General features: G+C 43.9%; 3 protein-coding genes across 7 annotated transcripts in view; all 3 read left to right on the forward strand.

Moving 5' to 3' along the window:
• The first annotated feature begins 102 nt into the window (after positions 1-102).
• POMK (protein O-mannose kinase) lies at positions 103-6,263 on the forward strand. The gene is made up of 2 exons (XM_021532632.2): positions 103-656; positions 1,166-6,263. Exons 1-2 carry the CDS (start codon positions 369-371, stop codon positions 1,937-1,939), a joined length of 1,062 nt encoding a protein of 353 aa, XP_021388307.1. The 5' UTR covers positions 103-368; the 3' UTR covers positions 1,940-6,263.
• Positions 6,264-10,536: 4,273 nt separating this feature from the next.
• SMIM19 (small integral membrane protein 19) lies at positions 10,537-12,999 on the forward strand. The gene is made up of 3 exons (XM_021532641.3): positions 10,537-10,700; positions 10,778-10,902; positions 12,110-12,999. The coding sequence occupies exons 1-3, from the start codon at positions 10,537-10,539 to the stop codon at positions 12,181-12,183; spliced, it is 363 nt and encodes a 120-aa protein (XP_021388316.1). The 3' UTR covers positions 12,184-12,999.
• Positions 13,000-13,615: 616 nt separating this feature from the next.
• The window catches only part of SLC20A2 (solute carrier family 20 member 2), a 56,833-nt gene continuing 44,446 nt past the window's right edge, over positions 13,616-26,002 (forward strand). For 3 of the 5 annotated variants that reach the window (XM_021532635.3, XM_077782950.1, XM_077782953.1), the window contains exons 1-2: positions 13,616-13,716; positions 23,597-23,812. The gene's annotated coding sequence lies outside the window, so the exon portion shown is untranslated. The remainder of the gene's footprint in view (positions 13,717-23,596; positions 23,813-26,002) is intronic. The other 2 variants (XM_021532638.3, XM_021532637.3) reach the window with 2 other exon arrangements.

The following is a 26,002-nucleotide window of genomic DNA, read 5'->3' on the forward strand; positions in this document are numbered from 1 at the left end:
CCAGCCCCGCCGCCGCCGCCATCGCGCCGCGCTCCGCCCCGGGGCGGGACCGCCGCCGCCCCGCGCGGCCGCGCTTCCCGGTGTTTTCCGGGGTCGGGCGTCCCTGCCCGCGCCGCCCGCAGCTCGGGCCCGCCCGCGCGGAAACGCGGCGCGATGCGCAGCGCGGCCAGCGTCGAGCTTGCGGCCGCCTTTAACGCGTCCCGCTGCCACGCGTGGCCTCTCGTCGTAGGCTGCAGGCTCCGGACCGCGGTGCCCGCGGGACGGCTGGGCAGCCGGCACTGAAAAAGCCGTACAGGCGTTCCTTCCCGGGCTGGGAAAAGGGTCCTGCTTAGCCTCCGTCTTCCACGGAGGATGCGGGAGGCACGGCCATGGAAAAGAAACCGCATTTCGTTAGGAGGGAGTTTCTTCCCAGAGAGGTGTCATCCATCTCGCTGGCGTTACTGCTTGCGGCCGTCCTACTCCTTAATGCCCTTCTCTACCTGTATCTCAACACGTTTTCCAGCTCTCTGGGACGTGTCGAAACTGACTCTGGCCTCTGTCCTTTTGGGCATTTCAAATTCGGAGCGGTGAAGAATTGTTCCCCGTGGCTTTCCTGCGATGCCATAAATAGGGAAGTCAGGAAGCTCAAGTGTGTTGGTGAAGGTGCTGTGAAAAAGGTGAGTTTGGATTTCCTGTTTTCTGTCCTCTGGATAAAGAGCTTTCACAGTTTGCTAGCATTAATTAGCCAGCACTACTGTTATGATTATCCTCTCGGCAGCTAATTACTGCAGGCATCTGGGACCATACGGCTACTGATAAGGTGAACACAACAGGTACGAGAGCAAGACCTGGGCCACCTCTCTGATACCCAACAACATCCAGCTACACAAGCAAAATCATGGATTGGTACAGTCATGGCAGAGTAAGACTGGCTGTTCGGGTGATATAAAATAGCTTAATTAATATGCATTGTCCATTCCAAAGAAAACTTAGGGAATCATGATATAACTGTGGCATCAGAAAGGGCTTGCTGTGACAGGTACATGGCTCTACCTAAAGCTGACGGCCTGGTGACTGTAATTTGCAGTTATGACTAATCAGTCACAGGAAGAGGTCAGCAGCAGCTGGTAGCAGTTCATAGAAGAGGGCTCTCCACGTATCTTATGTGTTTCTTGTGTGTTCTCAGGTCTTCCTTTCTGAGTGGAAGGAAAAGAAAGTGGTCCTTTCACAGCTCACCAACTCAGAGCTGAAGGAGGACTTTCTCCATGGACTGAAGATGCTGAAAGCCCTTCAGAGCAAACATGTTGTCCGGCTGCTTGGCTACTGTGAGCAGCAGTTCACGATCCTCACTGAGTACCATCCTCTTGGTTCACTGAGAAGCCTGAATGAAACTCTCCACGTTCCCAAGTACAAGGGCATGAACACCTGGCATCGCAGGCTGATGCTTGCTATAGACTACGTGAGTGTCATTCGGTACCTGCACAGCAGCCCCCTGGGCACCTTAGTGATGTGTGACTCGAATGACCTGGACAAGGTTCTCTCCCAGTACCTCCTGACAAGTGACTTTCACGTTCTGGTGAATGATTTGGACGCTTTGCCTCTTGTGAACAGGAGTGCTGGCAGGCTGGTGAAGTGTGGTCACAGGGAGCTCCGGGGTGAGTTTGTAGCTCCTGAGCAGCGTTGGCCCTATGGAGAAGATGTGCCCTTTGAAGATGACCTCATGCCTCCCTATGATGAGAAAACGGACATCTGGAAAATCCCAGATGTCTCCAATTTTTTCTTGGGCCACGTTGAAGGAAGTGACATTGTACGACTGCATCTGTTTGACATCCATGCAGCGTGTAAGAAGAAGGACCCGGCAGAACGGCCCTCTGCCCAAGAGGTCTTAGACACCTACAGGAAAGTTTTAACTCTGCTTATTCGGGAGGCAGCCATGCCTGGTACTAGAGAAATGTTATAGTGAATCACAAGGCAAACAACATACTGATGTTTTAAGTTGATGTCCTTCCTATTTATGTAGCTTGCCTGATGGGCAAAATCTCTGTCCCCAAAACTGAGAAGAACAGCTGAATTTGTAACTCTTGATTAAAAGAAAAAAAATCCCCCCAATCCAACTGCTGTGCAAGCTTTCCATTGGCATGTTTAATCTACCATTGGAAGAGGAGAAGGGAGAGAAAGGAAGTTGTATAGGTACAGGGGAAATTTGTTCCTTAAGAAATGATAAATTTTCTTTTGCAATATTTACACAAAAAGTATCTTAAAAATTACAGAAAAAACAGATTAAAAAATATTGATCTACCTTAACTTGTTGGTGGAGACTGGGAAGCAGAGACCATGGCACGCCCCCCACAAGCTTTGTGCTGGTTGCTGTGGTTTTGGCCTATGTTGTATCCACAAAGCTGTGGCTGTGGCCTATGTTGTATCACCTACTTTCCCATGTAGTAAAAGCAGCAGTCACTCAGAAGGGAGTACCCCATTTTACTTCAGATGTTGGTGAGCTCCAGTGCCAGAGCTGCAGTGGCAATCTCTCCCTGCTAGCTGGGGCATAGGTTGTTTTTGGAGCCATATGCCCTGTATCCCACACCAGCAAGTGTGTGGCCACTTTTGGAAGCAAGAAGGTCATGCAGATTCTGAAGAGTCTGCTTGTAGACACAGGTTCTTGGTTTTCAAGCCTTTGTCCTGTGGTATTCTCAGATGGGCTCTCTAGAGATGAAGCTGTCGAGTGCAAGTCTCTTGCTCCTCTGTAATCCACAGAAATGCTGAACACTTTGGAAGAGAGCTGAAGTGTGTCTCTTTTTTTTTCTCATTCACTTATGCTGGTTTAGTATCTTCATAATTTGCTGGAAAGGACGATAACAAGGAGCTGAAAGAGAATGTGACTTTCACAGAAATGAGCATTAAACACAAGCTTTGGAAAAGAAAATTTCTGTATTCAGAGCATACAAAGTTCACTAAGGATAGAGGAAGGCTGTTAAAAAGTAGCCTTGTTTGGTGTATTAGGAAAAAGCTTGAGGTAACCTACATGGATGTAACAGCCTGGTACCAACAGCTGGAGAGGAAGAACAATGATGCCTTAATCCAGCAGTAGGCTGTGTTTGGTGGGACTGGGATCCAGGATGTAGTTCTCTTGGTGAAAAAACAGGAATAATATGAATGAGAATCATAGACTCTACCATTGTCCACCTGAGGACTTTCTGTGCTGTGGACTAAATCTTTGAAAGGCCTAAGAGACAACTTCCATGTTGTGACCTGAGAGGTGATTTGTAAGCAGAGAAGTGCATTGTCCTTTTTGAAGAGTTTGGGTCTGTTCTTTTCTGTGCTGCTATTTCTCTTCACATAAACCAGCCATGTTCTGACTGCATTGAGATTGTGCAGTCATTTCATATGTATAATGTTCAAATCCCGGTATCAGAATTTTATTATAAATGGGAAAAATTTCCTGCAAATTAGTAAATTCATTCCTGCTATCACACAATGCCACCAGGAGCCCTTTAAAAGTTGTTGATTGTGCCTTTCCTTTCCCCCTGGACAGTCTGTTTTCTTAAATTAGATTTTTGCCATTTTTCACTTGTCCATTCCTTCCTTGCAGCTTTCCTACTCAGGTTGTCAGGAGACAAAGCTCAGAAATCAAGTTCTCCAAAAGAGAGCAGTGACTGTGGATGCTTCAGGTTTGTTTTGGACTTTGACTCAAAACACCTAAAAGAAGCATGGGGGAAAGAAATGCTCTTTGTAAATGCATCATTCAGCCCATGACCTCTTGACTTGTCCTTATTAGGGTGAGAGTTCTACAATTCCAGTATGAATACAGCATGTGCAGCAGTTGGAAAAGTTTGTTGTTACACCTCCTTGAAGCCAGGGATAAGGCTTTAAAGGGCCAAGAGTCAAATCTTCTGCATGTTTCCCGCACAATAACTTGCTACCTTTTGTTAGCCATCATGTATACTTGAAAGGGAAATCATCATCTGATGGCTGTAAATAACAATTCCATGAAGGGTTTTTAAGAGTGTAGCAAGGACAGACAAGAACCTGACAAACATCTCATGCTGGTCTCTCTTGGTTAAGACAAGTTTCTACTGGGATTCATGCCCTGTTGTGTACTCTTGCACCTTGCAAACAGCCATATTAATTTCACAGAGTGAAAAAAATCCACCAAAAAAAAAAATTCTGGGGTGGAATAATTGTCTTGCCATGGAGATGATTCCCTGTTCCTGGATTAAATAGTTACTTTTTTTTTTAAGAAAATGTGTCTCCCTAAACATTCACCCTGAGCAGTAGCTTCTCCATGTCTCTTTCCCATTCCCTCTCCTTCAGTTTGTGTGTTGTCCAGCGTTGTATTTCAGCAGGAACAAATCAGATTTGTTCTGAATACAAAATTATGGAGCTGCAGTTTCTTTTTTGGGATGTTGTTTCTGTCTGTGAGGAAACACTAGATGGCAGCAGGAAGGTCAGTTTAGAGTTAGTTATTAGCAGCTGCCTGTGAAGCCCAGACATAGTCAGAATGTGGCCTTGAAGCCAGTATTTTCATAACAGACTTCCCTAAACCCCATAAAGATTTCATTGTGTTTGCTTTAGTGAGTCTAACGGAACGAGACAGATAGGTATAGGGTCTGATCTATTAACCATACATGCCAATTCCCCCTTAACTTGATTATGGTCTTCGTGTACGTTACTGTCCGTTTCTATCTCAACTTGGTGAGACCAAAACCAAGGTCGCATGGCACCTCCTTCCAGTCTTTCTGTAAAATCAGATGTTTGTACCCTATGCATCTGTCTATTCTTCCCTGCAATCTCAAGATTGCATTTATCCAGTCCTTGCCACATTTCCAGCTTTTTTTCCCTTAAAGGGAAAAGGCAAGGCATCACAGAGAAGGGAAAAATAGGCAGGACAGCCCTACATACAGTGGTGTCCCCTCTTTCCAGTTCTCCTTTCTGGGCATTTCAGTCTTTACCAGTCACAGCTTTTGATAAACATTCAGGGACTTTGCTGCCTCAGTACAAGGGGCTCTTGTCTATCTAGTGGCAAACATCAAAGGATGAAGGGCAGGAAGAGGCCTGTTCACAGCTGGGGGCCTGTAAGAGCCAGCCAGCTCTAAACCAGTGGCCATGACCTCCCCTGCTAAGACCACTGCCTAACCTCAACAACAGCTGTTGGTTCTTATCTCAAGCTCAGATCAAGTGCTTCACATTCCCTGTCCTTTCCCACAAAAGATGCTTCTCTGGGGATGGTCACTGCCGTGTTTCTTACTGTATTACTGTTCTTCCATCCTGAAAGTCCAGTCAAAGAAACTGCACAAAAATGCAGGTCACACAAGGAGAAGGACAGTGACTGATGCTTATCTCCTTCAGAAAACTTCGGAGGACGTTACCCAAACCACCCTAGGTAGTCAGTGCCAAGGCAGATATGATCCCAGACATTCCAGGGCTTTTGTTTACTGTCTTTATTAAGATGAAAGCCCTGGGTCTGGCCCCTTTTCAAGGGTCAGGGCAACCCTTTTGCTGAGGTTAGTGTAACCACCTTACCCTTCTCTTTTGGGCAACGCCTCCTCTGCCATCCCTGCAGCAGTCCCACAGCGTATTTCACCCACTCCCACCACCCAGCTGCTAGACAAAGAATCAAAGCAGAAGCTGTCTCCTAGACTCAAGAAATAGCACCTGGCTTCCAGACTGAACTCTGTTGGGACACTGCTGTGCTAGCAGTGGAGGAGAGCAGGACACTTAGGGCATGCTAGCTGAGCCTGCTGACAGTCTGGCTGTGGGTGTCAGCTGTGTCAGGGCCCACTGCTGGTATGGTGCACTCTATCCTTGGCCCAATGCCGTTGCCAAAACAAATTCCCAGTGGATTTCCCATTAAAGTTTAAGCTTTTGCCAGGCAGGTTTGTACCACAGGTTATAGAATGGAAACTCAGAGGTCTCTTTCTCAGAGCAGAGTCCCAGATTCAGTTCAAATCCACTGCTCCTTTCATTTTCTCCTGAGAACCATCCAGAGAATAGCACTGTCAAGGTTATGCTGTTTTCCTTTCCAAACTGCCTGCTGGCTGCATGCTTCTGGGAGGTCAAGTCTGATGGAGCATTTCCCATTTTGTGCTATGGATTTCAAAATACATCCTGAACGCACTCCTATAACACCAAATGCTGTAGGGGTGAGCAGCCTATATGTAGGCAACTCATCTGTATGTTTGACACTATCAGATATGAAAAGCAGTGCATGGATATCTGTGCCAGCTGTTGTTTAGGTCTGTGTATAGATACAGAGGAAATAAAATGGATAAAATGTATTTAAGCAAGCATTTGTTTCAGTTTTTTTTTTCCTTTTTGAAGGATATGTTGAAAAATCTGTTACTCTGTATTTAATAGAGTGGTAACTTTTAAATGTATCAGATGTTGAGAGCACCACACAAAGTTTTTGAAATTCTGTCACAAGCTCTAAAATAATATTTTCCTTTCCACATAAACAAAACATCTGATCATTATCTTTGTGAAACAGAGGCACTGTTGTTTGCCAAATATAATTTGTGAGCTATTTGGCAGAATATGCAACTGTAAGCTGATTCTATCATTATGACTGTAACGTTTTACCAACAGTCAAGAAACCCTGGGAACAAGAAAAAAGTGGTTTTCAAGTTCTTCTAGCATGATATAATGTGTATATTTGTAGAGTCCAACCAAATAAATTATATGGTACTTTTAAAAAAGGAAAAGGATTTTGTGGTTTTCTTTTAATCGAGGCACTGTATACTTGAGATGACCACATGGTTTCCAATAATTGTCAGTCTCTGTTCAGAAGTCTATAATCCAGTATTTATCAGGGTTAAGTGGTGAATATATTTACATTACAGTAATATTTATGTATCAGCAATTTTTGATTCTGTTTATCTCCGGGTAACTCAAAATGCATTTAAAAATATGTACTTATATATAGACACACACACACACATATTCTTTGGCCATAATTTTTAAAGACCAAGCATTCACATTTTGGATATACAGTAACTGGATTTTCAAAACTGATAATATTCAGTAGCTCTCAGTCAAATTTCTAGTAGCTGCTGGATGCTAATGACTTTTGGAAAAATGAATTCTTTCCCTGTAGAGCTGGAAGACCCTTTTCAGTAATTCTCTTGATCAATCTATGAGACTGAAGTGAGTATTTTTATCAAGTACTCTCTGGATTTCTTTGTGGAATGAACAAAGTCTCCATAAAAGTTGGGATTTTTAAGTGTTTGTCTCCCTAAGAGCTCATTCCTGGTATGGAGGGAGAGTGGGGTGTTGTGTCTAACTCAAACTGACACCTCCCAGGCTTATTTGCCTGTAATGTTTAAAATCTGGCCACTAAGCTTGGGTCTCCATCAACTATGTTGAGTTTATGCCAGTGCCATATATTATCGTTACATATTGGTAGTTTGGTGCCTACAGGCTTTGGACATGGGCCAGGATCCTGTAGGTCAGATGCTATAAAGGCACAGCACAAAATGACAGTCTTTTCCCTACGTGCAGCTTTTGTACAAGAAAATATAAAACAACATCTGTCCTCAGGTATGAACAGCATACACCAGTATTAGTCATCCCATCCTGCCTCATCCAAGCCATAAATAAATATGCTACCTAACCTACATGGACAGGTAACAATTTCTCACACAAAATTGCAACTGCAAGGACTGACTATGCTCTGACTGAATTCAAGAGCAGCAGCTTGCATTCCCACTTCTGAATGTGCTTTAGGAGCCCAAGACTGAAACAAAAGCCCAAGCTCTAAAAAGAAATAACAGTGTATCAGACAAGCTAACCTGTAGGCCTAAGAGTCAGACAACTTTGCTGTTTGGGCCAGATTCTTCAAGGAAGTCATGCAGAAGGCCTGCACCTCCAGAACTTCTATTTCTACAGTCAAATAGGGGGAAGATCACCCCTTTTCCTCAGGTTTGCAAGGCTGTCACACTCAGGGCAGCACCAGATGTTGTGCTCCTCAGTCCAACCCTGTCCTATCCACTGATTCACATTTACTAAATTCAGAGGGGTATGTGGAAGCAGAAAATCCATCTCTGCCTGTCTTGTAAGTTGGGCAGGTGGATAATCAAAGTCTGAAATCAAACATTTAATTAAATCAAATGAACTGGGCAATGCTGAGTGAGGCAGTCTGTTTCTGTGTGCTGGAGGCTGCAGAGAAGATGCCAGGACCTGAGGTCATGCTTTGTGGATACAGGCCTTGGTTTTCTCTGCATGGGAGGCTGTGTGCAGAGTCCTGGGGTGTCCAGTCCCTTCCTGGCTTGTCCAGAGCGAGCTGTGGGGTTAGTACAAAAAGTGCCTTTAGTTACAGTTTAAATAGAGCTTCTCTCCTCCCCATCCAAGGGAGCCTGATCTCAGCTGAGGTCCAGAGACAGTAATGTACTATGTATGCACTGAAGTTACTTACATTTGTTCTTTCCACTTTTCTTCAAAGATGTGTGGTGCTTTATTGTCAGGCTTGTTAGCAGAGAAGTTCAACATATAAAAAAGGCAAACAAAAATCCTCAACTTCACAAGAAACTGCTTAAAATCCCTCTGAAACCGTGCTTAATTAAATGTCTTTTGTCATGTTGCATAAGTGACTTGTTTTTTTAATCTCTCTTAGTGGTTTCCACAGTTCTGTGCATGGGTGCCATCCCAATTTAATGACCTAGAATTATATCTAACTGCTGTTCTATCCTCCTTTCCCACACCGTGTGGGGCAAGGAACTTTTCTCATGACACCAGTGCCTTAGGTTTTTATTTTTTATATTGTCATTTTCGCTCATATTCTTTTATGTCCTGATCTAAGGCCTCTTAAAATAAATCTGTTCCATACCATGGAAAGAGAAAGACTTGGAACATCTTGCAGTGAGAACACAGCTCCCCAAAGGATAGAGTTTCCTCAGGCTGATTACACATCTGCAAAGCAAGTGTCATCCAAATGAGGTGTCTAGACTCTTTGCACTCAGTAAGGGATCAGAGCATTTCCCAGGCACAGGAGGTGTGATTTTGAATTTGACACAGGTTAGATAAGTCACACCCTAAAAATACTTGGGGTTTCCCTCCTTTATTGTCTTATTAAGGGTGAAGATGGATAACCATAACACAAGCACATACCTCAAATACATGCTAAGCAGAGGGACATGGACCATATAATTGATATCCAGATTGTAACAGTTCTAGTATCTGAAGGAAGATATAGTAAAAGGAAGTACTGGGGGCAGAGGTGGATAGAAAGAAGCCGAAGGCCCTAGCGAAAAGCACACCTAACCTCCCATGTAGCTCAAACATTCCACATCAGGCATTAGGGGAAAAGTGTGCGTATGTGAGTGTGAGCAGTCTAATTTTACCCACATCTCATTAAGCAGTTCAGAAAACTTTTCAAGGTTCTGAGCTGAAACACTTGCTCTGCCAAAGCATAATCCTACAATTGTGCTTTTTGGCATCAGGAGCATATGGACCATCAATTAAGCTATGTTATTCCAGCACCTGAATATCCAGCAACTCCCATTTTGGAAAAAAAAAAAAAAAAAAAAAAAAAAAAAAGTGCAAAGTCTTTCAGAAAGTGCTCTTTCTATTTTGACAAATTTAAACCATCACATTTAGTTTCTATGTGAAAAGCGAGAGCTCATGACAATCTGAACCTTTTTTTTTTTTGACACCACGCACTGCAAAACTGCATTCTACATAATTCCAGTGCTGCTGCATAAGCACCAGCCCAGGCAGATGACTCCTCGCCTGCCGGGCTCCTAGAGCTGCTGAATTGACACTTCTCCTGGCCCCAAACCCATCTGTGCCTTTCCCTCGGACGCTGGCACTGCAAAACCAAAGGACCTGTTGTATCTCCAGTGCCCCTGGGACAGAAGTGGTCCCCTCCACATGCCCTCTCCCCAAGGGTCCGGTAGCTGGAGGGGAAGTGAAAGTGTGGGAAGGCACCCAGAGCCTCATGTATAGTCCAGAAAAATCGGATTTGTTACCTAGCATGCGACAAGGCAGTAATTAAATACCTGAAAGAGACAGTGCTTATTCTCTCTAGAGCTCCCTGAAAGGAGCTTGTAGCCGGGGGACAAGTGACAGGACAAGAGGATGTGGTGGTCTTAAGTTGCGCCAGCACAGGTGTAGGTTGGACTTTAGGAGGAATTCCTTCACAGAAAGGGTGACAAGACACTGGAATGGCTGCCCCGGGAGGGGGTGGAGCCACCTTCCCCGAGGTGTTTAAGGAAAGGCTGGATGTGGCACTTGGTGCCGAGGTCTGGTTGGCAAGGAGGTGTTCGGTCACAGGTTGGACTCGATGGTCTCAGCCCTCTTTTCCAACCTCACCGATTCTGTGATTCTATGATTTCAGAGTAGCACAAGCCCAGCTGCTGGGTGGCGTCCCACAAACGCGGCGGGCCGACTATCAGATTTTTTCCCCGTGTATACGTTTTGGCATTAATGTTCCCGGCACATTATTTTAGTTTATTGTAAGCGCTAATCACGACGCCCGGCGCCCCGCGGCCCCCCCCGCCATGGCGCCCGCCCCGCGCTGACGTCACTTCCCGCGGCGGCGGGGCCGCCCCTGCGGCCGCGCTCCCCATGGCGGCGGCGGCCGGCGCTGCCGGGGCGGGCGGCGGCGCCTCGGCGGCGCTGGGCGACGGCGGCGCCATCGACTACTCGGTGCACGAGGCGTGGAACGAGGCCACCAACGTGTACCTGCTGGTGGTGCTGGCCAGCCTCGCCCTCCTCGTCTACGCGCGGCGGTGAGCGGGGGCGGGGCGGGGCGGGGCGGGGGCTCCCGCGGGCGGCAGCGCTCACCGGCGTGCCCCTCGTCTGGCAGGAACAAGAGGAGGATCCTGCGCATCTTCACCCTGCCCCCGGCCGCCGAGACCCCGCCCGAGCCCAACTTCTACGACAGCGTGAAGAAGATCCGCCTGCGGCAGCAGCTGGAGATGTACTCCATCGGTAAGTGGGAGGGAGAACGGGGATCCGCGGGCCTGCGGCTGCTGGGGCCGCCTCAAGGGGCGGCTGGAGCCTTGTGCAGCGGAACGCCCCGGCCCCGTGAGGAGCGGCGGCTCTGCAGCGGCCGCGGGATGTTGCGGGAGGAAGCACGGAGCGAGGGAGCGCCTGTGCAATTATCCTAAAGCAAGTGTCAAAACCAATCCCATGTTGCACTCTGAAAGGACCAGGAAGGTCTGGATGTTGTGGAAACGTGGACGGGTTTGTAAAAGTTGAGAGGAGTGTGTAATCATGAGTAAGGCAACCACAGAAATTGAAAATAAATTACAATTTTACTGAACCAACAAGTGTTGCTGCTCCGATATCAATGCTAAGGGTGAGGATGGAGGCAGAAAAGAGCCCCATGCCCAGGGGGCATAATATCATAATATGGAATATCACATAATATTCCAGCAGTCCAATTCAGAGAAACACAGCTTTGCCTCACATCTGCCCTACATGCATGCCTGGAGGAAATACGGCAAAAAAAAACCACAAACAACAACCTTAGTGATCTGAAACCACCTTTTAAATGCAAAGACTTGATGTAAAGATTCTTACACCAGGCCATTGCATTCTGTAGGAAGAAAATTGGATGTTCTTCCTACAGTGGAATTCCTCCTGGCATTTGCATGTGGTGGTACATTGTTTGTACCACTGCATGCAACTCTTTGATCTCCCTTTGCTTTGCTGACCAGATTAATTTTGAAGTCAATGTAATTGTTAGCTTGTGGCTTGTGCATTGTGGAAGAGATGAGAAATGCGGACATCAGCCTTGTGACTATTGAGCCGTTCAGGTCATCGGTAATAGAACTTCTGAAGCCATAGCCTTTAATTTTATTTATTTTTATTTTAATAAAAGGACCTGAATGGAATCATAATCTCTGCCATTGATTCACTGACATTTTGCTATGACTATACTGTTCAGCACTTATAAAGCCATAGGTGAAAGGTGAAGTTCTACATGGTGACTGAAACTTCCCCTTGTGTGGCTGAAATTAGGTTCTCTGATGCTACGTCTGTTTCTTGATTGTTGTCATAGTTACATGAATATATATATAAAAACATATATGTGTACATATATATAGATGTATGTAATAAATAATATAATAATAGTAATAATAATATAAAATAAACTGTGCAATCAGTGTTGATTGGTGTTTCTTTTTTTCAGCAAGGAAGTATGAACAGCAGCAGCAGCAGCAGCCACCAAAACAGGCTGAAAGTGTACAGCTCTCAGTGGAATGAAGCCCACAGTTCTGTAGGAACGCAGGACATATATCCAGTGCCAATTTTAACAGTCAGTGTGGAGCTGTTTTCAATGCTTTTTTAATTGACACCTAGCTGAAGGCAAGGGGGAAAGGGAGGGGACTGTCCCTAGAAGTTTGTTTTTAGTAGCTTTTCTCTGAGCCCTCATGAGGTGAAGTGGGTGCCCACTGGAACGTTCAACATGGAGGTACTCAGCACAGGGAAAAACGTGCTCAGAGGAACCTGAGGGTAGGGAAGTGCAGTCTTAATGTCTGAAATTATTTCTCTCTGCTAGCTCCTTGGAAATCAGCTACCTTGTCTGGCAACAGCACCCTAGAGAAAGCGAGGCAGTACTTACCTGCCTGGAAAGTCTCGTGTTCCTTGATGATGAGTTGTTGAATTTGCTGAATACAGTCAGTAAGTGTGAATGAAGGCACTGTGGCCGTACTGCCTGGTGAAGAAGAAACTTTGAGAGCCCAGTGTCATTGGTGGTAGTGCGGAAAAGTTCTTCTCTCTGTTTATTTGGGAGTTGTGTATGCAATACTGTGAACCTTTCCTGGAGACACTTTGAGAAGTACACAGTGAACTACAGGTCTAGAAGACACTTCAAGCCACTACTCTAATGTTAATAACAAAGGTGGTTAGTTTCATTTAGTTAAATTGCTGTAAAGAATGGGTCTGTCTGTAAAAATCAGTATAAGCAGGTCATAGCTTGTCCAGAAGAGACTTCACACTGTATTTACTTTTTCTTTCTAGGTAAATCTCAAAAGGATTCTGCAGAAATTACTTTTTAATAAAAGCATCTAATAATGAAAATTATTTGAAGATGTATCATGCTGTAATTCCTAAGGCTACACAACTTGAATTGGCCAAGGGATGAACAACCAGCACAGTGCTAGGAGTTTATGTCCAGAGGTTTTCACCTATTCTGCGCTGAAATCTATTAAGTCCTGGAGTAGTGGTGAGCACCACTGCGGTTATATTTGGATATTAAGAAACTTGGCTTTGAGCACCAAATTGTACTATATTGAAATGAGCTGTACTTCAGTGTCTATAGGGTCTGTAAAACGTGACCTGGCCCGAACTGACAGTGGCAGAAGGCTCCGTGGTTTTGCACCATGGAAAGGCTCCTTTGGGTGAAGGGTGGCCCCCTGTGACAGCTTCTTCCCTGTAAGGAACCGCGGAAAACAGCGGGGTCACGCCGAGGGCTGGCGGCCACGGGGAGCGGGGAGGGCGCGGAGCCCCGGGGCCGCCGGCGCCGCGTCCTTCCCGCGTTACTCTGCCCGTGTGATGGCCCCGCTCCGCAGCGCGTCCCCGTCACTCGGCGGGGCTTACGAGGCACAGAGATCCACGCCCGGCTGGGCGCGGGGGAAACCCCCGGAGCGCATCCCCCTCCACCTCCCGGAAACGGCGCCGTTTCCCCTTGGCGCGACCTCACTTCCTCCCGCGCTTCCGTCTCCGGGACGCGCCGGCTCCCACTGCTGCTGCTGCCGCCGCCGCCGCCGCTCGGAGGCCGGAGGCGCCCGCCGGGCGGTGAGTGGGGCCGCGCCGCCCGAGCCGCCGCCGCCCCCGCGCCCCGTCCGCGCCGAGGGGAGGGATGGGGCGCCTCGCCGGGGGCCGTGGCGAGGCGGGAAGGGGCGCCCGAGGAGAAAGCACGGCCAGGGGCGGGAAGGGGTGTCTGGGTCCGGCTCCGTTCCCGCGGGAGTGCTTCGTGCCGCCGCTGGGCCGGAACGGACGTCCTCCGCGGGAGCGCTCCGCTCCGTCCCCGCGGGAGCGCTCCCCGCCAGTCCCGTGCCCGGGTTCGCGCCGCGGGCGCCGCAGCGATGTCCCGGCACGGGGGCTCGTGGCTGTCCGGACAGCTGAGCCCTCCCTCCTTCCCACCGGCCCTGCCCACCCGGCCGGCCGGGCAGGGAGCGGAGCCTTTCCAGTGGCGCATCTCCGCCGGCGCCGCTGCCCGCCGCAGCCGCCCGGTGCGGCTCCGCTCGCTTCAGCGGAGCAGTGTGGCAGAGATGAGCCCGCGCCGTGCCGCTTACCCAGCACAGCGTCTTTCGGGCTGCAGATAACAATTGCACGGTTTGCCTCTCAGCTCAGCTAAAAGCACCGTGAAGGGCTTACAGATCTGGAGCAGCGTGCAGCTTCGTTTGTATTCATGGACCTGGGGCGGTGGCAGGAGCATCTCAAACTTACTTGTCCAAAACAAAAAGCTTGTAAGGAGAAGTATCAAAAGGAAAAAGTTTACTAGGGCCCGTGGCTTTTGCATGTGCTAGGTTGTTCGAAGTATGTTGCCTGACCCATGAGCGAAGGATAGGTCGTGGTTTGTTTTCCGGGCAAGTGCAGCCACGGGAGTTCTGTCCCAGTGAAACGATACCCTGTTCTGGAGGGGGATTTATGTTTTCAGCTGTACAGTACAAGTATGTGTTGGGACAGAAAGTGTAGTCAGCTTTTGAAATTTTAGCTCAAATATCTGCACTGATTTTTACCTCTTAATTCATGGTTCTGAAAACAAACTCAGAGAGACAACAGTTTTTTGTTGGTTTTTTTTTTTTTGCATCCATTTTTGGTAGTCAGGCATATAGGTATGCACAGGAGCAGTTTCTTAAACTCTCATGGAACTTAATTAATGCAGAACTTTGGATGTGTTGGATGGGGAAAGTTTATGACCTAACAAAAATTGGGCCAAAGTTATCTTCAGTTACATTTATTTTTGAGAATGCTGTACAGAGGGAACTGTTTCTAGCTTACCCAATACTGTTTAAAAAACTATTATGATGTGTAGATTTAGTGGTGTCTGATCACATGAAACATGTGAGGGAAGGCTTTCTAAGCAGTTAAAACTTTACATCTGTAAGATATTGCAGAAAGTCATTAACAAGTTGCTCTCAGTTATAACTCCAAAGTTTTTGAGGATCTGACTACTCTGTTGTCTTCATGTGAGCTGCCAAATGTCAGATCTTTGTAAATGCAGTCTTCAGATGGCATTACAACCATGTCTCTATAATCTTATGTGAAGACTATAATCTTCTGTTAAGTGCTGGAAAAGTAATCTCTCTCCTTGTAACCCAAAATGTGGCTGGCAAGGTTTTTTACTCAGCACTATGCAGAAGATCAAAGGTTTTTTGATAGAGCTGTATAAATTCTGTTACAAGGCTCAAGAGGGTCTTAAATATTTAAGCTATGAGTACATCTGTGTTTAAAGAAGATGTCATAAACTCTGAGGGCCTTGTAGTGAAAATATCCTCCCCTGTGCCACAAGCATTTTGAGTTTTGGCCCAGTGTTACATGCCCGGATAGTGTGAACTGATACGTGCAATCTGAGCCCAGGTGAGAACGTATCCTGCAGTAGCTGCCATGATGACTTATAGCCAGCCACAGGGTGTAGGAGTTGCAGCAGAGTGATGCTTGAGTGGTCCTCGACTTGCTCTCAAACTTCCCTTCCAAACTGCCTGACACATTGAGAAGATGCAGAGAGGAAGCCTTTGCTGTGCCACTAGTACTGATGATGCAGGTAGAAGCTCTGAGAATGAGGAGAAGATCCCAGTGCTTTTGTCTGAGAACAGTTGGCAGGAAAGCTTCTTCAGTGCAATGCAAAATTATTAATTGAGACTATTCTAACCAATGATGGATCTTTCTGTAAATTATGTTTTGCATATATGATTAAGCAGCATTGGACAAAAGCCTGGTGACAGCACAGGGCTCTGGAATGTTTCCCTGTTGCCTGGGCAGTTTATTCATGTTAGCTTACTTCCGTGAGCTTTAATCGCTCCTTTTAAAGTCCTCCTGAACTCAGGAGTGCCGATGCTATTGAGCAAGCTGAAATTATACACGCTGCAGGGAGAAAGGTGGGGATGTTGCAACTCCACATCCCTTTCAGAGGAATTGGAAAGATTTTGTCCCAGCCCTAATTTCTGCATTAAAGAAATTGAAATTTGTCATTGTGTGCCTTCTTCAACAGGGAAGCAGCACATTAGAAAATGTGTTATTAAATCTGTGATGTCTTTGGCCTGTTATGCCTAAAGAGCAACAGCAATTGGAGGAGGTTTGCTGACAAAGTGGAGTCTTCAGTCATGGTTGCTTATGCTCCAGATCAGAAGTAGTCATCAAAAGGCGTTCCCTTTCCCCTCCAAACACTTGAACTGTGTTTTAGTCATGGTAAGGAACCTGAGTGTTGTTTATTAACGTAGTCACTCAAACAAAAAGCAGCACCCGGTCTTGTCCTTGAGAGAGAGCTGCTACTGAAGAGCAAAAGGTTTCAGTGCCTCAGGCCCTTGAGAATGGAGGTAAGATCCTTCACTTTGCAGCCCTGCATCTGTTGTGGCATAAGAGTTAAGGGCTGCAATCCATTTTTTTGTAGTCTAACAAGTTTCACCAGAAGTTGGCATTGCCTGGGTCGAGGGGACTCCCTGCTGGCTGAGGGAGAGATACGGAGGATGACCAGAGGTACTGACTGCTGGCAGAGCAGCCCAGAGCCAGCACAGGTGTCTCAAGAGAAGTCTGACATCAGGGAGTGGAAATCGGTGCTACTTCTTCTGTAACAGAAGGCAAGAAGAGAGGAAAAAAAAAAAAAGACACACGTACTGTTAGGAGCAAAAGGCTCATGATTTTTTTAGGCAGAAAATTACTTTTTTTCTCAAGTCTCTGATAAAAAATGGCTGATAAAACTTTGCAATGCTCAGCTGTCTTTGTGAAATCTGTGTTTGCAGTGAAAAGACTAAGAACCTTTTTAAGAATGAAGGTGCATTGCCTTATTTTTGAAAGGAATGTCTAAGCTTTGGGTGTTACTTTAATAAAAATAATTCCTGATCTTTTTATGGAATATCTAAACTCTGGGCGTTACTTTAATAAAAATAATTTCAAACTCCAAGATTAACAGAATTGCTAAAAGGAATTAGTTCTCAATATGAAAAACAATAAACTAACTTTGGAATTTCTGAACCAAGCCCTCAAAGGCAATTTGTGGCAAAACTCCAGGAAAAAAAAATCTCATTTTTACAAAATAACTGTATATCTTCTTTCTCAATTATACCTAGACACTGCTTCGAAAAGTGATTCTCTCCTTGCAGATGCCTAGGAATTAGGTGTTCTAAGAGAATTTGGTTTTATTTTAATCTAACAGTAAAATGAATATTGATCTTGAAAAGGAGCTGTTGAAATTTGGGGTTTACTGAATCTGTAGTCCGAGAAAATACTTGGTATTTGCATATCTGATGAAGAACTTAGATCCCGAGTCTGTGAAGGAGTAGTGCCCTTCAGTTTCTGCCAGGCTGTCAGACTTGCTGGAATAGGTTTTGGACATCCATGGTGTATAAAATGTGCATATGGATCTACAGTTTGCTCCTGAGAAAGACCATGGTTTTGATAAGATAATAGGAGCATTTGTAATTTTCGTAATGGAGTAGAACAGGTATTTTGAAAAGACTCAGCCAACAGGAGGGCTGTATTACTTTCCAAAATATCCTCTGGATCATCTTGGAAACATGGTTTGTAATATGCTCTTGACTGACAGCGAAGGGTGCGAGGTGTGAATGCCTGAGCAGGGAAGATGTATGTGGGTTGTGCAATGGGGGACTCCATGTGATGTCGTTATTTATGGTGCTTCTCTCAGATGTCTTTCTGGGACTCAAACAGCTGCTGTGAACTTTACCCAGCACTGAGCACTAGGGATGTTTGAGCAACTATTTTGCTGTTGCTTGGATCATGGTGATAAGCAGTACAGAGCCAGGTTCTGTGACACTGGTTGAAAGAACAGAGCAGAACTTGTGCTGGTTGATGAAAACCTTGCAGGGGGAAAATAAGATTATCATCTTTCATAGCTTTGGTTGGTGGACATCAGGGAGTGATAGTTGAAGGCAGCCCATTTCTTTCTGCTGTAATATGGATGGAAGGGTGGACAGACAGAAGAGGAAAAGTTGCATTTTCTTTTCAGGAAAAGGTCTGAAGGATAGAGGCAAAGGTGCAGGTTTTTCACTCTTACCTCTTTTTTTCAAGACTGTTGTTAAAAGGCAGCAATCATTGTTTGCAGGAACTTTTCCTTGCTTTAGTAAAGAGCTGTGGGTTGTCATGTATTTTGATATGTGGCAGTGCTGTTGTTAAACAGATCTAAATCTACAGTCAGATAAGGCTTGGAATAATTGTTGTTTTTAGCTCAGCTAAATAAATGGGTTCACATGATCTGTAAGTGGCCAGCAGGTTTTTTCTTAGGCAAAGTATGTACTGCTTGTATTGTACATTTATTTAAAGCTAATTTTATCACAACAGATTGAGAATTCTAGCAACCAAAAATACCTTAGTTGAGTCTGTTAAAAAAGTCTCCTTACCCAAATTCATCTTCTGTGTGGGACAACCAGAAAATATCACTTCTTTTTGACTTCTTAGTCAGTAATGACCCTGAAGTGGTGAAAGCATTGCACTCTGCCTCTGAGATTACTTTTGCCACCACTGATGGGAGAATTGTTCTGTATCATTATTGTCTTCCCTTTCAACCTCAGCGCATTCTGGAATGCCGAAGGCAAACCACTCGCTGGCTGGTCAGAGGTCCTGGCAGTGCTGGTATGGCAGTGCTTGGAGCCTTGTGGCTTGGACCACTCTTTCAGCATTGCCTAAGAGCATTGTACAAGTACCCAGCTCAGTATATTGTCTTTACACATGTGAGCCAGAGGAACAGGAAAGCGTTTATGGCCTTTTGGAAAGAAAGCGTCGAGATCCTTGCTCTGAAACAGAGTTTCTAAGACCACTATAACTGTTAAACAACACAGAGAGGTCCTTGAGAAATATGTGAAAAGACAATTTTACTGCTATTATGAGACCTGTTACTTTTTTGACTAATTAGCCTCTGATACTCAAATAGAGAAAAAAGTTGCATGTGTTTGGATTATTTAATGAGGTAGCTGTTGACGAAGTGGGGCCTTTTGCCAGTTCTGTTAATGCTATTTTTTGATCATTAAAGAATTTCATTTGTTTCTGAACCGTAAGCTGGAACAGGATTTTTCCTCTCACCCTCTTGGTTGCCTGAAGGTTGTTCCAAAGAGAGATGAAATGGTATAATTTTCATTTTGGTTGAGGCAAAGAAGTATTCTCTTACCATAACTCACCAGTTCCAAGCCCGTAATCACAACATTTGTGGTAAAACACTGATGACTGTGTGGTATTTCTCACAGATGCTGTAAAAACTCTGTCATCTCCTTGGGAGGCCATCTTCCCATGAGATACCAGCCTTTCTCTCTTTCTTTCCTGAAGACTTGGACTGAGAACCTATGGCCTGGAGTCCAAAGTTTTAGCTTCAAAGGGTTGGAGAAGAAAATGCAGCCCAAATAATGACTGAAAGCAGGTCTGTGTTTCGGGGATACAAGAGGATCCAGAAAGCCAAGTGTACTTTTAGAGTCTCCCTTTCTTGTCTGCTGCTTGCATATATATATATATATTTTTTTTTTTTTTCCCACCAAGCTTTTGTTGAATGAAGGTGTGGCTTTATACCTTGATGAGCATTGTATGAGCAGAAACAGCAGAGAGCACTGGAACTTTAATAAGTACTTGACACAATAATCATGATGAATGTGCCATGAGCCATTAAAGAACAAAAGTAGCAACATAGGCTAAAGTTATTGCACAGGGGAACCTGCAGCCCCACAAGAACGTCAGCCAAGAGCAAAATGGGATTGGTTTTGCATGATTGGGGCCTGTTGTTCTTTATTCAGGTATGGAGATGAGAGGGCAGTTCTTTGGTCAGAAAAGTTCCTATACAGCCCTCTGTTCTAAGTAAATTTATCAGAATCTTGAGGGGGGGTTCAAAGTGTCCAACAGAACAAAACATCTTGCTTATAAGGGTGGCAGCCCTGGAGTGGAAAACATGAAAGTGATCTTGCAAGATCTAGAAGAAGGTAGGGCCTGCTGAAATCTTGGTGCAACTGCCAACTTTCCTGCAGATCCCAGAATTGTAGCTTAAATGTTGCTAGATATCTGATAGAAGTTGCTCAGTAGTTTCCTTGAAGATCCTCAGATTGTGTCCTGTCACAGGGCATAGTGTGGCATGGAAATTTATGGTGCAAGGCAGGCTGGAGTCTTGGAAGGGGAACAGAGGTGGTTAATGGTAATGCTAGTTCCCATAGTGCAAGAACAAAGGAATATTTAAATGACATTAGGCACAAATACACCACACAATATTACCGAGAGCAAAAGTTTATTCGGATTCCAAGCAGACTTGGACATTTATATATATAATTACAATGTCCAGAGTTGCTGTAAATAGGATTAAATAAATTAAGCACATAAACCTTCATGCTAATTGATGAGGTCAGGAAGGAATTTCCCTTTTGGGGGAATTACATCACTGTTCACTACCTGAGCTGCTTTACCTTCTGAAGCATCTGGTCCTTATCACAGGAGGTAGGATTCTCAAACAAATGGACCAGCAGTTTGACCTGTCATGCCAGTGTTTAGCTTACCCTGCCTGGGCAGGATCTTGTTGAAAGGGTTTGAAAAGCATATTTTTTTTAGGGTTTTCTGAGGCCACCTATGCTGCAGTGTATGTCTGCTTTTCCAGGACAGCTGGAGTCCAAGTGCCTTTAATGAATCCTGATAATTGCCACATGTGAGCAGCAGCCCACATAGAAATGGAAGATGTGATGGGCTCATGAAGCATTGCTCCATCGATCCAAAGGTAGCCCTTTGAGCTACCACAGCTATCCACAGCTGCTCTGTGAGCAGCTGAACTAGTGAAGATAAGACTTTCCTGCAGCTTTCTTGGTTTTGGTGGCATTGCAGTACCTTCACAATTTTCCTTCTTTTTCTTCATTACACAGCAGTGCTGTTAGCATCCCTGATTCTCCCAACAGCACAGCGCCTGAGTGGCTTCTCCCTGCCTCATAGTTAGTTCTTGGGTATATTTTATCAAAACATGTTGTCTCCCTGATATTTGAGAACCATACCTGTTGTTCCTGTCTTGGTTGCTTACTTTGCAGTTCTGCTGTAGGAATTGAACACCTCTGAAATCTCCTAGCTTTTGCCTGAGATGAAGTTGAAATTTGCCTTATAATTTACATTTCCATGCATGGAACAATCTGTGTGGTTGTATAACCATTGTTTCTTTGGGAAATAAGGAACACTTTCAGTCTTTCAAGCAAGTTACTGAAGAATATTTTTTCTCTCAAAGCAGTGAGGCAAATGAAGAGTTACACCAAGTAATTGAGGCATGTGTACTTTTAAAACATGCACTGTTTAATCTTTTTAAGATTTTCCCCAAGGTACAAGGGGAAGGCTTCCTTGCCAAAATACTGTAATTGAGTTAACATACTGGGTGGTTTCTGTGTTTTGTTACTGAGCTACAAAGCTTCAGAACTTCTGTTACTGAACTTCTGCTGGTGTTAGAAGGAAGGAAGATCAAAGTTAGAAGTACCAGCCTGCCAGTAAATTGTCTCTTCAAAAGAAAACTGAAAATTCCTAGGTTATTTCAGGTGGCAGCCAGCATTAGATGTTTTTGACAACTATTAACCTTTTCCTGCAGTTTTCTTTCTGCATGCAACAGTGAGCAGCCTGGATGTCTTGTAGTCTGTATGCTGTGTAAGCTGATTGTAGACAACAGATTAACAAGTGAAGATGTCAATAATAGATTGAATTACTTGTTCTCAGTTAATTTCTGCTGCTCAGAGGGAATATGGAGTTATAATAACTATGGACCATTAAAATTATGGTTTCTGTTTCTTGTATACAGTGATCATCATGATAAAAGATTAAGAATCACTGTGGTGTAAAATAATTGGATGGTATATATATTATAAAATATTTCTGGATGTTCTGACAGCTAGACATTTGTGGTTTCCTCAGCTTTAGTTCTTTTGAAAGCTTTTAAGTTCTTGAAATCTGTGATAGTTACCTTTCCTGAGTAGGCAGTAGCATGTCTCAGTAACAGGCATGATTATTGAGGCACAAGCTTTCGGGACTGTTTTCCTTCTAAACACTTTTGAAGGTAAGGACTTAATCAAGAGTTCAGAATTGGAGGAATATGTATTTTTCTTTGCCATGTAATCTCAGCACAGCAAATACATTTCTGTCCAGTTATGTAAAAGCTCTTTTTTTCTGCAATACCCAGAGCACTCTCAGGGCTTCTTGCTTTGACTGTCTAAGGCTCAGTTATCTTCTTAACTGTGATGTGCAAGAAGCAAAGCCAAAACTTTGTGCTCTGGTGGTACTCTGTCCCTACAGCTGTCCCTTGTTTCTGCTGTAAGAAAGCTGAAATGTGTCCCGTTTCACAGGGAGCAATTGGGGAAGGACTATGCTGTCTTTCTGATTCATTTGTATGGAGCATGCTGCTGTCAAGTGCTTTAGCAGAATAAGGGAGGATTTTAGATGAGATGTGGAATTCTGAGAAGTTTAGATGGTAGCTGATAAGATGTAGGGTCTGCTCTTCTTCTGGTACAAAGCGGTTTTGATGCTTATGTTTATTTAAAGGTGGCCTTAACCCTAAAAGGGAGAGATAAAATTGCTTTCATGCTTCTGTTTCACTGAGAGCTGGCTGGCAGAATGGTTTTGGTGCCTGCTTATCTGCTCTGATGGCTTCATGGCTGGGGAGGCTGCAGAAAGAATTCTCCTGTACCCCCTCATTCAGCATCCAGGCAAGCAGATGGTTTAAGCTGCGTCTTTGGACACAAGGTGGTTGTGTCTCTTGTTTTGCAGATGAGCCATCCCTTTGCTGTTTTGTTGTTAGACTCTAAACAGTGCTGCTTTTGGCTTTGGGCCTGCTTGACCCCAAGTTTTGGATGGCAGAAACAGATAGGTGAGTGCCCTCCACCCCAGTGCCAAATTTTATGATGGGTTGAAAATACTTTAGGCCTTTGTTGCCTTGTAGTTAAGCTGCTGTAATGCAGAGAAAGCTTTGTCTTCTCTTGCACCTGATAAGTGTACAAAACCACAAACTGTGTGCTGTGGAAGTTGTGTAGGTTAGGGAGCAATGGGAAAGTAGAGGAGAGGCTTACTTACATCTTTGTTTTTTGTCTAACTTGTGGGCTAGAGCTCTACTTGGACAAATGAGTCCTGAGTAAAGATAAGTGGCATTGTTTTCAGTAGCGGGTAAGTCAACAGATGGGTCAGCAGTTTCTTTTAGTTGAGCTGGCTGCCGCAGACTAGTTCTGCAAGCTTGGCACCCGGTCATATTTTCCATAGTATGTAAAGCTAGCTGGTACAGGATTTCTCCTGCTCATCGTGTCAAGATCAGAGGTGCAGATTGGGAGATTGCATTGGTTACCTCGTTTTTTGGCACACGATGTTTGCATTTGTAAGCTTTGCACTCGTGAAAGGAACTCTGATTTCCTAAAAGGAACTTGAATGAAAGTTGGGATTTTATTAAAGACACAGAGGCATATTATTATTCATCTTTCATTGCTTCATCCCTGTGATGTTTCCTGTTTTGCTTCTTGAGATACAGGTGTCATGATGAGGAGCTTCTCAGAAACAGAAGTGGATGATGAGTGGAGATGAAGAAATCATACATTTAAGAAGTTGGCTCAAGTTTCCGTTACAGGCATGGAAAGTTTCTGAGACCAAGCCATGCGAGAAGAACATGAGTAAAGAAGAGGGAGATGTAGACCCAGACTTTCTAGAAGGGATTGCAGGATTTGAGAGGACGCTGCACAAACGTCACGTAGTTTTCTTGCTTATTCATTTACCTGCACCCCTGAACTGTAATACTTTGTTTGCATGTCTGTTTGGAAGTTGAAAAATCCCCTCACATCTGTGTCTTTAATATAATCATGGCTTCAAGCTTGTTTTAGGAAGAGCAGAACATCGCTGTAGTTTTTATTTGTGGATGAGATAGCTGCTGCTTTGTACTTGAAATCAATTTGGGGCTTTTGTTTTTTGAAACATACATTGAATATGGAAAAGCTCAGATCATTACAAAGTAGGAAGTTAGGGGTTTTGCTTGCATGCAATAAACACCCTTTGTATAGAAAGTATGACGACAGGTGCATAGGTAAAAGAAAAAAATAGTGCTATCCCTCTAATTTGAGTAACCTTATAATGTATTGTTCTTATGGTGTCCTTAGACAGATGCCAGAATCAAATATTAATCAATTTTATCTTTTCTATCTGACTGTTGGTTAGAAAAATGTTCTAGGTAAGATTTCTTGGCAGGGTTGTGGAGTTACAAGTGCAGATTACTTAGTATTGAGTTAGGAGAGAGCTTTTTGGAGAGATAGTTTTTTGAACATCTTGGCTGCACCGTGAAGTATCTCAAAGGAAATACTGGCCATGCAGTCCAACAACTTAATGATGCTGTGAACAGATTTGATTGTAGTAAGTCTCTGATACAAAGTTATTAAGACTTTGGTGTATATGTATTTAAAAATTTAAAAGTAAATGTGTCTTCCTGTATTGAAAAGTATTGCTGGTAGTGGCAGGCAAAGAACATCTTTATTTTTCTTATGAACTCCTATCTGGTGTCTTATCCTTAATAAAAGACTATAGTTATTTTTGTATACTGACTGAATATTTGGCCTTTAAGAGTATATAATTAGATAGAAGAGTAAAAGCAGTTGTTAAAGGACTATTTTTTAAAATGAAAATAGTTTGAAATCATATAATTTTAGTTTCTTCCGAATAGATGTGATTAGTGTGTTGGAAATAGTTTTACAGTGGATATAAAGGGAACAGTTGAGAGACAGTGGCCGAGAATGTGTCCAGCTATTTTTGTAGTTATATTTTTCCAGTTACATTTTTTCAGTCTCTTTACTTAGATATTTCCATATACTTGAGCTGCTACATCACAATGGGATACAAAAGCTACTTGCACTTTATGATATTTACATTTTAAAATAGGTTTTATTGTACTAATTGATAAGTAAATTGCAATGACTGTGAGAAAATCCTAGCCTATTTTATTACTTTGATAGAAATTTGAATATGGGTTAGTATTGTCTGTATAATTTAAGAATGTTTTCATGGATTTTTAGCTGCTGAAACTGAAATCAATAAACTTTTAGCTACTGTTGTTGACTGGAACAAGTAAATCTGCACATTTGTTTTCTTCATGTTACCTGTACCTCTGTGTTCACCTAGTGTTTCTCCCAGCATTACTCCTTTCATGGTGTTTGCCCGTGAGGCACACTCAGTGTGGGTTCCTGCATGTTCTTGTGGAAGACTTTATTGATGGAGAACTGTGCATTCGAGTTTCTGCAATTAATCTGTTTTCTGAATGAAACCTAGAGAATCTCAGTCAAAATAGAATCCTGGGATTAGAGTAGCCAGAGGATGAGTTTGCAATTTTTTTCCAATTTTAAATAGATTTTTCAGTAATGGATGATAGTGTTTGCAAGTAGATATAGAATGGTCTTCTGCACCCCTGAATTTCACATATGATTAGTGCACCAATGTATCCCAGACAGAAAGTATATTAGTGAACAATACAGTCCAGGTTCTGGATTACTTTAGAGAATGGAAAATACTTTTTGCTTAACTGAGGAATTTTTAAACTGAAAAGGATTGTTTTTCTTGTAAAACCATAGTACTATGGATTTGAAAGCAACAAACTTGTAATATAGCCCAAATTTATTGTAATCTATTTAGTTATTAGTATTAAATTAAGTGATTAAGATATTGTCATGTCTGCTGCAGTTTTAAAGAAAAAATAAAATTGTGAAAGATATCCGGTTAAAGGCTTGGAGACAGTGTTGATTGAAATATTAAGCTCGTTTTGGGAGTAATGTATTCTACTGTTTCAGAGCAACTCTTTTCCTCACCTAATTTTATTAATTTGATTTAATTAAAGATCTGCTTAATTCAAAGTGGAGAAACTGATTGATAGATGAAGAAATGGCATAATTAATTTTTCCCT

Source organism: Lonchura striata, chromosome 4 (assembly GCF_046129695.1).
Source record: "Lonchura striata isolate bLonStr1 chromosome 4, bLonStr1.mat, whole genome shotgun sequence".
NCBI classification, from domain to species: domain Eukaryota; kingdom Metazoa; phylum Chordata; class Aves; order Passeriformes; family Estrildidae; genus Lonchura; species Lonchura striata.